General features: G+C 39.2%; 2 protein-coding genes across 2 annotated transcripts in view; one reads left to right on the forward strand and one right to left on the reverse strand.

The window, feature by feature from the left end:
- LOC306895610 (NACHT, LRR and PYD domains-containing protein 3-like) overlaps positions 1 to 14013 on the reverse strand; it is a 183581-nt gene that overhangs the window by 85812 nt on the left and 83756 nt on the right. The window lies entirely within an intron of this gene.
- Positions 1 to 14013, forward strand: part of LOC306895609 (uncharacterized protein) — an 85752-nt gene that overhangs the window by 45166 nt on the left and 26573 nt on the right. The window contains exons 11-20 of the mRNA XM_079458979.1: positions 3871 to 4066; positions 4153 to 5974; positions 6383 to 6550; positions 9253 to 9426; positions 9689 to 9859; positions 10468 to 10638; positions 10891 to 11061; positions 11267 to 11434; positions 13208 to 13381; positions 13528 to 13698. Of these exons, the coding sequence (XP_079315105.1) occupies positions 3871 to 4066; positions 4153 to 5974; positions 6383 to 6550; positions 9253 to 9426; positions 9689 to 9859; positions 10468 to 10638; positions 10891 to 11061; positions 11267 to 11434; positions 13208 to 13381; positions 13528 to 13698 (3386 nt within the window). The remainder of the gene's footprint in view (positions 1 to 3870; positions 4067 to 4152; positions 5975 to 6382; positions 6551 to 9252; positions 9427 to 9688; positions 9860 to 10467; positions 10639 to 10890; positions 11062 to 11266; positions 11435 to 13207; positions 13382 to 13527; positions 13699 to 14013) is intronic.

A 14013-nucleotide genomic window follows, 5' to 3' on the forward strand; every position in this document is an offset into this window, starting at 1 on the left:
ACAGGTGCACCGCGACTGCACGTTCAGCCTGGGGGACATCAACGTAGCCTCTAGCTGCCCCGCCATCGAGGGAAGAGAGGGCGACAGAGTCAGCATGACGGGAACGAGCCGAAAAGGGGGCGCTCCAGGTCTTGCTGAGCTCCTCATGCACCTCGGGGAAAAAAGGTACGGGGGGCGTGCGCGGCTTGGAGCCGTGCTCGGACCCGATGTACCAATTATCCAGCCGCGAGCGCTGGGGCGTGGGCGGTGCGGTGCACTGCAGCCCGATGCTCGCGGCGGCCCGATAGAGCATGGCCGACATCTCGACGTCTGCCTTTTCCTGAACTCTATCTCCGGACGGAGACGGCTCGAAGGAATCGTCAGGGTCGGATGCCAGAAGGTCGCCCTCCGATGCTGCGAGGGACATCTCATCGTCGTCACGCATCGAGACCGACTGCGTGACGGAGGAGTAAGACGGTGTGGAACCGCCTTCCTGGGAACGGCCAGACGAGCGAATCGGGCCGTGACCGCAACGTCTGTATCGCCATCCGCCCGCAGTGCGGGCAGGATGACTCCACGAAGGCTGCCTCAGCGTGTTGGACCCCCAAACACCTGACGCAAGCATCGTGTCCGTCCCCCTCCTCAATGAGGGAACCGCAACCACGAGAGCAGCGGGACATGCCACGCTGAGAAATTTGCTCTTTTAGGAAATATATCTTTCAGAAAACACCTCTGGAACTGCTGAAACGCCGGGGGGATGATCGCTGGAAGGGACAATCTGCTGCACCACGTCAAGAATTCAGCTGTAGTAGTCGTCATTCGATGCGAAGGCTCCGAAGAACAAGAGGTGAATGAATGGGCACGCCGGCTCCCCTTTTATACCCGGATTTCCGGGGGCGGAGCCCGGCATGCAAATTTCATTCGCCAATTTTCATTGGCCTTTTCAAAATAGTCAGAGACGATTGGTTCTCAAGGGCGAACCCCATCTGTCGGCTTCAACACAACGTCGAGAGACCGACAGAAAGGGAATGTATTCTTCGCACAGACCGGTTTTCTTTGTAGCATGTGCCCAGCATATTGGTCTTCACTACAGGAGGGTGGGAGCATGAGCGTAAATTTCATTTAACTGTAGGGGGGGAGAATAAACATAAAAAAATGTAAGAGCAATTTTTAAAGGGGACCCAAATAATAAAGTCAAAATTATATAAATATAAGTGAACACAGAGGTATGCCTTGCTACTATCATTATTGTACCATGGAGACAGCATCATTATAATTTTTTTAAAGTTTCTTTGGATCAATGAAAAAGCATTTTATTCTTCAAAACTATTTATTGAAATGTTTTTTAGTAGTTTAGAATCAAGCCATCAACATACAACAACATTTAAATGCTATCTCTGTTATTGTGAAAACGTATGTAGTTTAAAAAACAAACGAAAAAAATAACAGACTTACGCCTAAAGCAGCAGAAAATTATGTTTTCATACTTATAATAACTAATCTGTTTTCATTACACTTGTAAAATTGACAGATCCTTCTGTTAATTGGTGAGCCTGTGATGTTCATCTGCTGAACAGCCACAACTCCAAAAACATTAAAGGGATAGTTCACAGAAAGATCCTGTCATTTACTCACCAAATCTGTATAAATGTCTCTGTTCTGATGAACAGAGAGAAGAACATTTGGACAAATGCTTGTAACTAAATAGTTTTTGGACCCCACTGACTACCTGTATCTGTTCTGTTGAACACAAAAAGTGATATTTTGAAGAATGTAGGAAAGCAGAAAGTTCTGGGGCACTTTGTCATTTTTGTCATTCATATTTTAATTTTTACTACAATGTTAGTCAATGAGGTCCAAGAAATGTTTGGTTAGAAGCATTTTTCCAAATACTCTGTTTTTAACCAGACAAGAAAAGTATAGGCCTACAGATTTGTAGAAAATTTTATATTATATAATAAAAAGCTCAACATGCATACCTGACACTGTACAGTTGACTGGTCCTGCTCTCCCTGTCCCTCAATCATTTCTGTCTCCTTTGCCTGGGATTGATACTGTGACATTGTTTTTCTATATAAGAACCCATTCTTATAAAGAGGTTTTGCCTTAATGTGGGAACTTTTTGTACTTACTTTGCGTTTAGGTGAACTGAAAAATGATCTTATGTCCACTCCATTCCTTTTCACTGTCATTTTATCAGTTAGGTTTATAGGTTTACCATGCAAACTTACAGTCATATTATATAATCGTATAATCGAACCAAAACGCAACACAACCGGCATGTGTGCACTAACAATTTACACACGCACCTCAATTCATAAAATAACTGCGAGCCGTCTCAGGTAACGTTAACGGCAGCAAGGTTTCTAAAAAAACCCGTGGTAAATCGACAAAGTAGTGAACTATGATCTTGTGTACTTGAGATCTCCAATTGCGATAGCAAAAATAATCAGTATTGAAATAATCAGTATTTTAACAGAAAAACAAAAGTTGCCTCACATGTCGCAAGTTATTTACTCATGAAAACTTCTGTCATCTCCGTCTCTTCTGACTGACTCTTCATCACCCATAAGGAGGCGGGTTTAAGAGCTTTAGAATCCAATCACATTACAGTTCGACAGTTTAAATATAGACACCCTACGTTTCCATATACATGTGAAGCTCTGTCAAGCATTACGAATGATAACTTAATGCACATTGTGCACAGAAACATAACGGCACAAAATGAAAACCCGTTTACACGTGTTTAAAAATGAGGTTTTTTCAAGGCGACCGTTAGAACGTATCACTTGAATATTTTCCAGCCATTTTTTCTTTTTTATTCAATATATATATAAAACTTGTAAACTATGTCACGAAACATCTGATATTCTGATTGTCAAATATATGTATATGAATGTGTTTTGTTGTTTGAACACTTTTATAATGATTGTGTTAGTTGAGCTAACAGTTATATGTGGGCGCCGCAACATTTGCCGCGATTCAGGAGGATCAGTTGTACAGTTTCCACAACTAATTTATTAATAAATCAGCACCAACTACATTAAATATAATCAGTTCATTTAAAGCTAATAACTTAATAGAGTTCAACATCAACAACCACATGAGCTGAGCCATGTAGGCCCTACCTGTGTCTACTCTGTGTAGCGTAATAAGATGAATGGGGAAAGCAGTGGGCCAAACCCAGTGGAGGGGAAACTCAACAGTTTCTAAACTTAAAACGCGTTCATTGCGTTTGTATTTTTTCTGTTTACACAATTATTTTAGGTATACATTAAAATATATATTTCACAGTAGACAGTGAGATTTAAAAAACGTTTTTTGTGGGGGGACAACCCTCGGATGGGGGGGAACGTGTCCCCTGCATCCCCCCGGGATTTACGCCCATGGGTGGGAGTATGTATAAACCAACCCAATTCTTGATCAAACTCAGTTTTTCCAAACCCCAGTCCTTGGGCCCCCCTCCCAGAATGTTTTAGATGTCTCTAAATAGAGCACCTGATTCAACTCATCAGCTGGTGTTGGCACTGGTGCTTTGTGTGTGAGTGCGCGAGGAAGGTGATTGGTCGAGAAAAAATTTAATAAAATGGTGGCCGAGAAATTTGTTTGAGCACAATGTTGAATTGAAGTTTAATTTTCACTTTATATAACTTTTGATTGCATTTATAGTGAGAAATTAGTAATGTAGTTTTAGAATATATAAGAAGTTATTGCGACGACACTGTTAATCATTTGAATTTCGTAATGCTGCCTATAAAGCCTCTACGAATCTGTTTCTCTGAGCTGCCTTCATGCACAAACGCTGCCCCTGAAGCTATTGCCTGATTTGGCAGTGTTAAGACATTCTAGAAAAGATGAGACTACATTTCTATGTTCTTGATTTATTATCAGGACCTTGAGAACAAAATAATTACATTTCTGAAGAATGAGCTGGAAAGATTTAAGAAAGTATTGAAAAAAGAAAACACACAATACTTTGTGAAGGACCTCAAGGAGGATAGAAACAACATCAGAGAAGCAGCTCTTGATATCACACTCTACTTTCTGAGAAGTATGAAACAACATGAACTTGCTGATGCTCTGGAAGGTAAGATGCTCATGATGTCACCATCTACTTGTTAATGTAGGAGGAAAACAATTTAACATATGTATTTGTTTCTATGTTTTTTTTAGATGAGCTTGTCTTTATTTATCAACGACAACTGAAATCAAACCTAAAGAAGAAGTACCAATGTGTATTTGAAGGGATTGCAAAGCAGGGCGACTCCACACTCCTGAATAAGATCTACACAGATCTGTACATCACTCAGGGTGGAGGTGAACAGGTCAATACACAGCATGAGATCAGACAGATCGAGACCGCCTCCAAACAATTCGAATCACCAGAGATACAGATTGAATGCACAAATTTATTTCAGCCACCTGGACAAGACCAGAACATCAGAACTGTAGTAACAAAAGGAGTTGCTGGCATTGGAAAATCTGTCTCAGTGCAGAAGTTTGTTCTGGACTGGGCTGAAGGAAAAGAAAATCAGGATATCAGCTTCATATTTCCAATACCTTTCCGAGAGATTAACTTAAAGGAAAAAGAAACACCAAGTTTAATGAACCTTATGGATCACTTTTTCCCAGAGATAAAAGGACTGAACCTTACAAGAAATAACAAGTTTAAAATCCTGTTTATCTTTGATGGCTTGGATGAATGTCGTCTTCCTCTGAATTTTAAGTGTAATGAGACATGGAGCGATATCACATCATCTGCTCCTCTAGATGTTCTCCTAACAAACCTTATCAAAGGAAATCTGCTTCATTCTGCTCTCATCTGGATAACCACCAGACCAGCAGCAGCCGGTAAGATTCCTCCTGACTGTATCGACCGGGTGACAGAGGTACGAGGATTCAATGACGCACAGAAGGACGAGTACTTCATCAAAAGATTCTCAGATCAGAATATGGCCAACGCAATCATTGATCATGTAAAAAAATCAAAGAGTCTATATATCATGTGCCACATCCCAGTCTTCTGCTGGATTTCAGCCACTGTCCTCCAGAATATTCTAGAGAATAAAATCATTCAACAGTCTGACGACACCACCGAAACACTTCAAGAATCAAACACTGATGATACTCCTAGAACTCTGACACAAATGTACACACACTTTTTTCGCTTTCAGATCCATCAGAGTAGAAAAAAGTATGATGGAGAACACTCGCCAGATATCTGCTGGGATAAAGATAATATCCTTTCACTGGGCAAACTGGCATTTCAACAGCTGGAAAGAAACAACCTGATCTTCTATGCATCAGATCTGGAGGCCTGTGGTATTGACGTCTCCAAAGCATCCGTGTACTCAGGGATGTGTACTCAGATCTTCAAACAGGAGACCGGGATCATTCTGGGTACCATGTACTGTTTTGTTCACTTGAGCATTCAGGAGTTCATTGCAGCTCTGTATGCACATCTGTTTCTAGACATTGAAGAGAAAAATGCCTTTGTTCAAGAGCAAACGGGACAAGACAACGACAATAAAACAATGATTGGTTTACTGAAGGCTGCAGTGGACAAGGCACTTGAAAGTGAGAATGGACACTTGGACCTTTTCCTTCGCTTTCTTCTTGGTCTGTCACTGAATTCCAATCGGCTGCTCTTACAAGGTCTGTTGACACTGCAAGACAGTGATGAGCAGAGCTACGAGGAAATAGTTGCCTACATCAAGCAGAAGTTGGATGAAAATTCATCTCCAGAAAGATCCATCAATCTATTATACTGTCTGAATGAATTGAATGATCAATCTCTGGTACAAGAGGTTCAAAAGCACATTAGAGAAGGAAGTCTGTCATCTGCTGATCTCTCACCTGCTCAGTGGTCTGCTCTGGTCTTTGTGTTGCTGACATCAGATGAGGAACTGGAGGACTTTGAACTTCAGAAATTCAAGAAATCAGATGAATGTCTCATTAGACTGTGGCCAGTGGTCAAAGCCTCCAAACGAGCTCTGTGAGTAACATGAAAGTTTTTCTCTCATCTGAAAAATGTCCTTTATTGATTGTTTTTGAGAAAATACCAAATAGTACACCAATGTTTTTATGAAATGCATGTCCTCTGTACAACAGTGAGGAAAGCATTTAGTTTTCTTTGTAACCCCCGTTTACCCATCTTAAGTCATCAGTAAATCAGTCAAGGGTCCCAGTACTATTTTTTATTTATTTTGTACTATTCTAAAATGAATTGCTGTCCTTCTAAAACTTTCTTTACTTGCTAATTTGGACTTCTGGGGTTTTGGGAGGATAGCAACGTTATACTAAATTGTAATAATTTATATGAAATTTTATATCCTTAAATGTATGTGAACACAATACGTGGCAATTACATCAAATGCTTTGATCTGACTTGTTTTCTTTATAGACTAAATGATTGTAACTTATCAGACAAAAGCTGTTCAGCTCTGGTTAATGTCCTGGGATCAGAAAGCCTGAAAGAGCTCAACATGAGCGGTAATAATCTGCAGGATTCAGGAGTTAAGTGGCTCTGTGCTGGACTGGAGAAGACAACAAGTAAACTAGAGATACTGAGGTAGGTGTGAAAACAGACAAATAGTATACACAATATGATCTATTATAAACAGCAAAATTATTATTTAAACTAAAATTATTCATAAAGGCACAAATGGGACAGGTGTCTGGAATGATTAAATAGTCCGGGAATCAATTGCTGAAGTTCCACAATCTGTTGTTGTATGATTGTGAACTAAATATGTTTCTGTTCTCGTTTTATTGTAGACAACTGTTGTGGGTTTATATTGCTGTTAACTTGTGTGCAGTTTTCATATGAAACCCTTTTCTTTTAAAATGAAACTAGGATGCACCAACATTTTCCACTGAAAATGGCATTACTGTTTTTAGGCATTAAAGATTGTGCCCCACATTACCCGTCTGTGCTCAGATTTAAGCCGCTCTCTAGCTGTTATCAAAGGCAGATCATGTCAACAGTTTAAAAATACTTTTGATGAAAATGTCTTGCTTACGTATGTAAACTCAGAGACGTTGTGTCGAACCGACAGAATGGGGTTTGATCTTGACAACCTTTCATCTCTGATTGTAGTATTTTAAAAGGCCAATTAACTTGGCGAATGGCACGCCAGTCTCCACCTCGTACATACGGGTATAAAAGGAAGATGCCGTGCCCATTCATTCACCTTTGGGCTGAGGAACCTGAGAGGCATTCTCGGTGGCTGCAGCGGTCAGCAAAGCGTTGTAGCATAAAGGACACGGCCATATATGTAGTAGAATTAGCTTCTCTAGGGCGAGATAGCTGCCTGCAGGATGGTCATGGCATGAATTGGCAGCTTGACCGTTTGCTATTGTTAATAATTTGACAAAATTTAAAAATGTAATTTAATGAGTTTAGAATGTGCTACTGTACGTTAACACGCTTTCTTAACATCAGTAAGTGTGATCTTAAAAAGGAAAGTTGTTCAGCTTTGGCTTCAGTTTTCAGTTCGGACTGCAGCAGTTTGCAGGAGCTTGATCTGAGTAACAATAATCTACAGGATTCAGGAGTAAAGCATCTCTCTGATGGATTGAAGAATCCAAACTGTAAACTGAAGACATTAAAGTGAATGAATTAGAATAAACATTTTCCCAAATCCAGATCCTAATTATTACCTGTAACACATCAGGACTATAAAGCCTTTGAGTTGAGAACCGTTTGTTGTTCGATAACATATAGTATTTTCATCAAGGAACAGCCAATTTTGTAATTAAAATAAAAAAGCATTTTACCAAAATAACTTGATAACATTCGCATACAATATTAAGTAAAAATTTGAAGGTTTGCTTATTGCTGTTCTAAAGCGCTGGGTTGTCCCCTTTAAACCATGATTTCTGGGTTGTTTACATGGCCCGACCTGTGCGTAAAATAAAGTATTACTCATGTGAGGGGTTATTTCATTTCACTCAACCAGTGAGTAAAATAAAAAAAAAATCTGGATTAAATATTACTTATACAATGGTTCATTTTGTGTTTTAATTGCCTTAACAACAATAATAACAACAATATTGTAATGTATATTATTTCCAACAAGCTCTTGGGCCACCATCTTGACTGAGTCAGAGACAGTCCGGATTTTAAGCCCCCTGTCCGGTGTCCGGCGCAGCTTCAAGCCGGACACTCATTTGTCCTCCTTTTCGGAGTTGCGCTGAATCGGCCTTAAAAACGCGCTCTAAAACCTTTATTGGGACGCAACAGCATAGCGTCTGACGCCGTAAGATCTCCGGTCAAACAAATGATTGGCTGAAAGAGGTGTCAAATAAATATCTGATATATAATTGGTTAAAAACGTAAACAAGCCTCCACGACGTGGAAGTGAAGTCCACGTACTGGCTACGTCACATCATAACGTTAACATGCCGAAACGTCCGAAATCATTTAATCCGGAATGGACAAAAGAGCACAAATTCATATCAAAAAGCAGTAGAGATGCTTTCCATTGATTTTGCACACTATGTCGCTGTGAAGTGGACGTTAGTAGTAAAGGGAAAGCCGCCATTGACCGACATGCCAGCACTGAAAAACATAAAGGTCCAACGAGCTGCTGGTACGTCTTCCCTTAGGTCTTATTTTCGAGAGGCAACATCACCTCAGGATGACAAAATCTGCGCTGCAGAGCTTTAAAGTCTATCATGCAGCCAAGCATCACCAGTCATACAGGAGTGTCTTGAATAAATACAAATACTGTGAACAAACACCTTTTTTGCCTCGGTTACACATAGGTCTACATCATGATATGTTGTTGATCAAATTGTCTGGCAATGAATACAGTAGGCTGTTTCAGAATCACTGTATCATGATACCATAGATATGATAGACAAAATTGTATTGTATTTGCGAGTACACCAGATGCAGTTATTCTTGCCTCACTTAATGCCGCAAAGCGTCCTCCTTTTGGTGTTATGGAAATGCCAGAAACTCTTGGTCATATAGGGGCGGTTTCCCAGACAGGCTATAAACCTAGTCCCAGACTAACATAAATGTTAGAAGTGTCTTGATCGACAACAATTTAAACTGACATATCTTAAAATATATCAGTGTGATTGTTTTGTCTTAAAATGCACATCATTGAGGTTTTTTTTGTAAAGTATGTTTTAAAAAATTAAATGTCCTAATTTAACTAGTCCTGGTTTAAACTAATCCCTGTCCGGGAAACTGCCCCATATAGTTTAAAAAGTAGCAAAACTTGCACATTTGAGTTCACAATAAAAACTTTCTTTGTCTAGTCTGTCTGAGTGCAGAATAACAGAAGAAGGTTACAGATGTTTGGCTGAAGCTGTGAGATCAAACCCTTCACATCTGATAGAGCTGGATCTCACTGGAAATGATCCTGGACCATCAGGAGTCAAACTCATCTATCAGTTAATACACGACACAAACTGTGCACTGAACACTGTGAGGTGAGATGTGTTGAAATAAAAGAATAAACAATCATCTGCAGGCTACATACAGTATTTTACAGTGTTTACTACACAATCTGTTGTTGCATTGAAGTGAATTCAAGATTTAACAAAAGATAAATGTATAAAGTTGTTTTCATCAGCACCAGCTGCTGAGGTTTCATTAAACGTCTTCTACAACATATTTTATATTGTATATTTTTATAATTACCAATTTAGTTTTACTACAGTTAATGTTTTTGTAACTTTCTGTTTTCTGCAGGTTATTGAAGAGTTCATCTGCAGTCAAAGCCTTTGAGGATCTAAAGACTCTTGGTATAAACCCTTTACTCCAGAGTGAAGTGAATCTGAAGGATCAGAAACTAGACGAGTCAAGAGTGAAACAGATCTCTGATCTACTGAAGGATAAACACTGTCAGCTCAACACACTCACGTGAGGATTTTAAAGTTTCTGTTTATCATCATATCACAATGGGAAAAAAAGAATCTTGCTCAAATACAGAATCACAATCATTAGGGCTTCATTTCTTATCAAAACTCTGTTAAAACTATCAAACTTAGCGGTGAGGTTGGGAATTGAAACCAACGGCTCACTCCAGCCCTCCCTTTGGAATAATATTAATGGGGAATGAATAGAGCGGGACTCTCAAGGAGCTTGTCAACCTCCAGCTGAAGAGACCTCATAAAAGGTGTTTTTCATAAAAGGGGTTGTGGTTACACGAGGTGTTTCAGGCAGGTCTGGGTGAGCATTCGCTTTTGGATAGAATTTATCGTTTGTTCCAACACTTACATTTTTGCAATTTTACGTGTCTAATACATGCATGAGTAACTTATAACACACCAAAGACACAGAAACACACATATTAGTGCCATATGAACCCTTTACGAAACAAGAATTCTGGTACAGATGTCAGGTTTTATTGTTGCTTGGAAATGTTTCTATTAACCCTTAATAATATATGTCAGTAGTTGTTCTAAGAGAGCTATGAATTTTTATCATTTTGATAAGTCAGTTATTTGACGTGTTCATCATATCTACAGGTTGTCTGGATGCAGTATTACACAGAGATCCATTGGTGACCTGATTTCATCTCTGACTTCAAACTGTTCACATCTGAGAGAACTGGATCTGAGTAATAATGAACTCAGTGACGCAGTTGTGCAGCTTATGGATCTGCTGAAGAATTCAGACTGCAAACTGGAGAAGCTTTGGTTAGAAATACAGTTCTCTACACATTATTGTGTTTGTGTCTATATGCTTTACTGTTTAATGAAGTCTGACCCATTTTAAGTTCAATCGTTTTGAATATTGGATAGTTGAGTTAAACATGTTTAGGGAATAAAGGGGAAAGATACAAATGTTGTTATTGCAGCCGATGAACATAGCAATGCTGTGTACTGTACATGCTTTGCACTTTAACCATTGTTCCTGTTATTTTCTTCTCTCTTTATCTCTCATTGTAGGTTAACAGCCTGTGGTTTATCAGAGAAAGGTTCTGGTCTGTTTTCAGCTCTGAATTTAAACCCATCACACCTGAGACACCTGAACCTGAGTGGAAATGAACTGGGAACTTCAGGGGTTCAAAAACTCTCTGATCTACTGAAAAATCCCCAGTGCACGCTGAAGACATTACAGTTAGTACACAAGCTACAGTAAACTTAACATTGATCACTGTACTTTCATCATTTCAATGAATAGTAACAGTAAACACATACGGTGTTATTGTGTTCTGCTCCGAGTACACCAGATGTTATGTGTACACATGGGTTCATTTAACTGAACATTACACATCAGTAACGGATGACCATAGATCTGACCCATCTTACTTTATCTCTGCAGACTGTGTGAATGCAAGATTGATACCAAACAATTAGACATCCTGATTCCAGCTCTGTGTTCAAACCCATCACACCTGAGAGAGCTGAACCTCAGTCAGAATGAAGTCAAAGACGCTGGAGTCAAGCATCTATGTGATCTACTGAAACTGAAGAAACTGGAGAAACTGGAGTGAGTCTGAAAACAATATTCCTCAGATTACTGATGTTTTTGTGGTCTGGTTAAAGATGTTTTTAGGTGTTTGCTTCATGCTTAAAATTCTTTCAAATGACCAGTCACACATTATATAGTGTTTTTATTTACAATGTATTGTATTTACATTATAATTTAACTGTGAATGACACACTACACTGAGAAGAATACACTTCTCTTGTACCATCCAATGTTTTCTTTGTTTTTGAAATTTAAAAGACTTTCAATGCATTAGATATAAAACATCAGCAGGGTTAAAGCAGACTGTGGGAATACCTGCACATCTTTTCAATTAATAGTGAAGCAGCACTATAGTACTTGTGCTTACAGGTTCCCTCATGTGGTTGATAAGCGCAGTTGTCTGTTAGCAGCAATCCGGTCCAATAAGTGGTCAATCCTTTATTATAAAACGGTCAGTTCTGGTCCTTGATTCTGATTGGTTGAGCGGAGATCTAAGCCGTTATATAATACCCCGATTTATAACGGCTGACCGCATTACCTAGAATCACTGCGCCACTCTTGCTACGTACAGCAAAATAATTGTCAAAATGTCCGATTTTGTGAAGAGATTGACATGACGGACAAATTAGACCAATAACAAACACCGCTGAAATGAATGAAAGAGAAATTGAAGACTTCGAAAGTAGAAATGAGGTGAATACTCATAAACAGACTCTGTGCTCTGTTAGTTGTTTTCGGTATTGTAGTGAGGTAGGCGGGACGAGAGTCGGGATGCGAGGCCGGTGCGTGAGTGTTTACGAGCGTCAGCTGTACGTGCGACGGTCTCGTATCACGGAGGAGATTGTGGAGCATATAAAAGGACGAACGATCGGTCAGTGAGAGAGGAACAGGCCTGGATTTTATGGTGTGGTAGTTACGTTTGAGTTTATTTATTAATTAAAAGTTTGTTTATGTTCGCCGGTTCCCGTCTCCTTCCTTCCTTTTATGGAACTTGGTTACACGTATGTTTATTGACTTTAAAACACTGTTCATGTATACAAATAGATACATGTTAATGTTAATAGATAAACACCACCGTCTTTAAGCACATTGTTCATTGTGTTCTTTGCTGCGTCTGTGTTGCTTGGCAGCCGCACCTGTTTCTGAGGAACTACTTTGTTTGGCGGAAGAATATATTTCTATTAAAATAATTACATAATTTTGGTGTGTTTTACTTCATGAAACTTTACTATGCATATGTATTAACCGTTTTATAAAAGCAATAAGCTCCGCTTCGCGTCGTGCCTAACAACGCCCCTTAGCTGTTATAAAATGCACTGTAACCCACGGCTTCTTGGGGCTTATTGCTTTAATACAAGAAATTCAATTAAATTCAGTTTTATTTATAAAGAGCGTCACAATGTGCATTGTTCAAGGCAGCATTACAGGAGAAGATAAAAATTAAAACAGAAAAACACATAAAAGGTAAAACACAGTACAGCGCATGGTGTTAGTAGAACAAGCTAAATCATTCTAATAAAGCGATGATAACAGAACTTACTGAACCTTTAAGCTTATCTACTATCAGCAGTCTCCTGGTGAGCAAGCCTTCACGGCTCTGTGGTGAGGAACCCAAACTCCAATGATAAATAAATGGAGAAAAATCCTCAGGAGAAACCAGACTCAGTCAGGAGGACCAGATCTCCTCCGATGTGTCACGGATGCACTCAGTGACTTTAATTAAGAGTTACCGAGTAAATGTTTATGAATAAATAAAACTAAATTACAAAACTTTTGTACTGTGTTTTCTAGACTATCTGAGTGCAGTATAACAGAAGAAGGTTACAGATGTTTGGCTTCAGCTGTGAGATCAAACCCTTCACATCTGACAGAGCTGGATCTCACTGGAAATGATCCTGGACCATCAGGAGTCAAACTCATCTGTGATTTAATACAAGACACAAACTGTGCACTGAAGACTGTGAGGTGAGATGTGTTAAAATAAGAATTAGACTAATAAAACTTGAACATGTGTTTGAGGTTTGCTTTTATTCTTTATTCTTCATTATTGCAATACAAGGTTATCACAATAGATGTTTATTAATAATGACACTGTTATCTTCCGTCTGCAGGTTATTGAAGAGTTCATCTGCAGTCAAAGCCTTTGAGGATCTAAAGACTCTTGGTATAAATCCTTTACTCCAGAGAGAAGTGAATCTGAAGGATCATAAACTAGACGAGTCAAGAGTGAAACAGATCTCTGATCTACTGAAGGATAAACACTGTACACTCAACACACTCACGTGAGGATTTTCTATAAAGTTTTTATACATGGTGTTCTATTCAGCATAGACAGAAATGACTGTACATTTTAGAGGGTATAGAGAATATTGTGGTTTCTTATTTAACATCCGTTCCCTGATGAGAGCGAGACATGTCAATGTAGTACACGAGGAATTTGTCCCAAAGAGCCCTTATCTTTTGAATAAGGTCTGATAACTGGGCTAAATTGATTAAATAGTTATTTATTTTCAAAAAACATAGAGTCCGGACCTCCGTTTGGAAGAAAATATAAAGAGCAAACCTCTTGGAGCTTTACTTGAATACCCCTGTGCTAG

Source organism: Barbatula barbatula (genome assembly GCF_947034865.1).
Source record: "Barbatula barbatula genome assembly, chromosome: 6".
In the NCBI taxonomy this organism is placed as follows: Eukaryota; Metazoa; Chordata; class Actinopteri; order Cypriniformes; family Nemacheilidae; genus Barbatula; species Barbatula barbatula.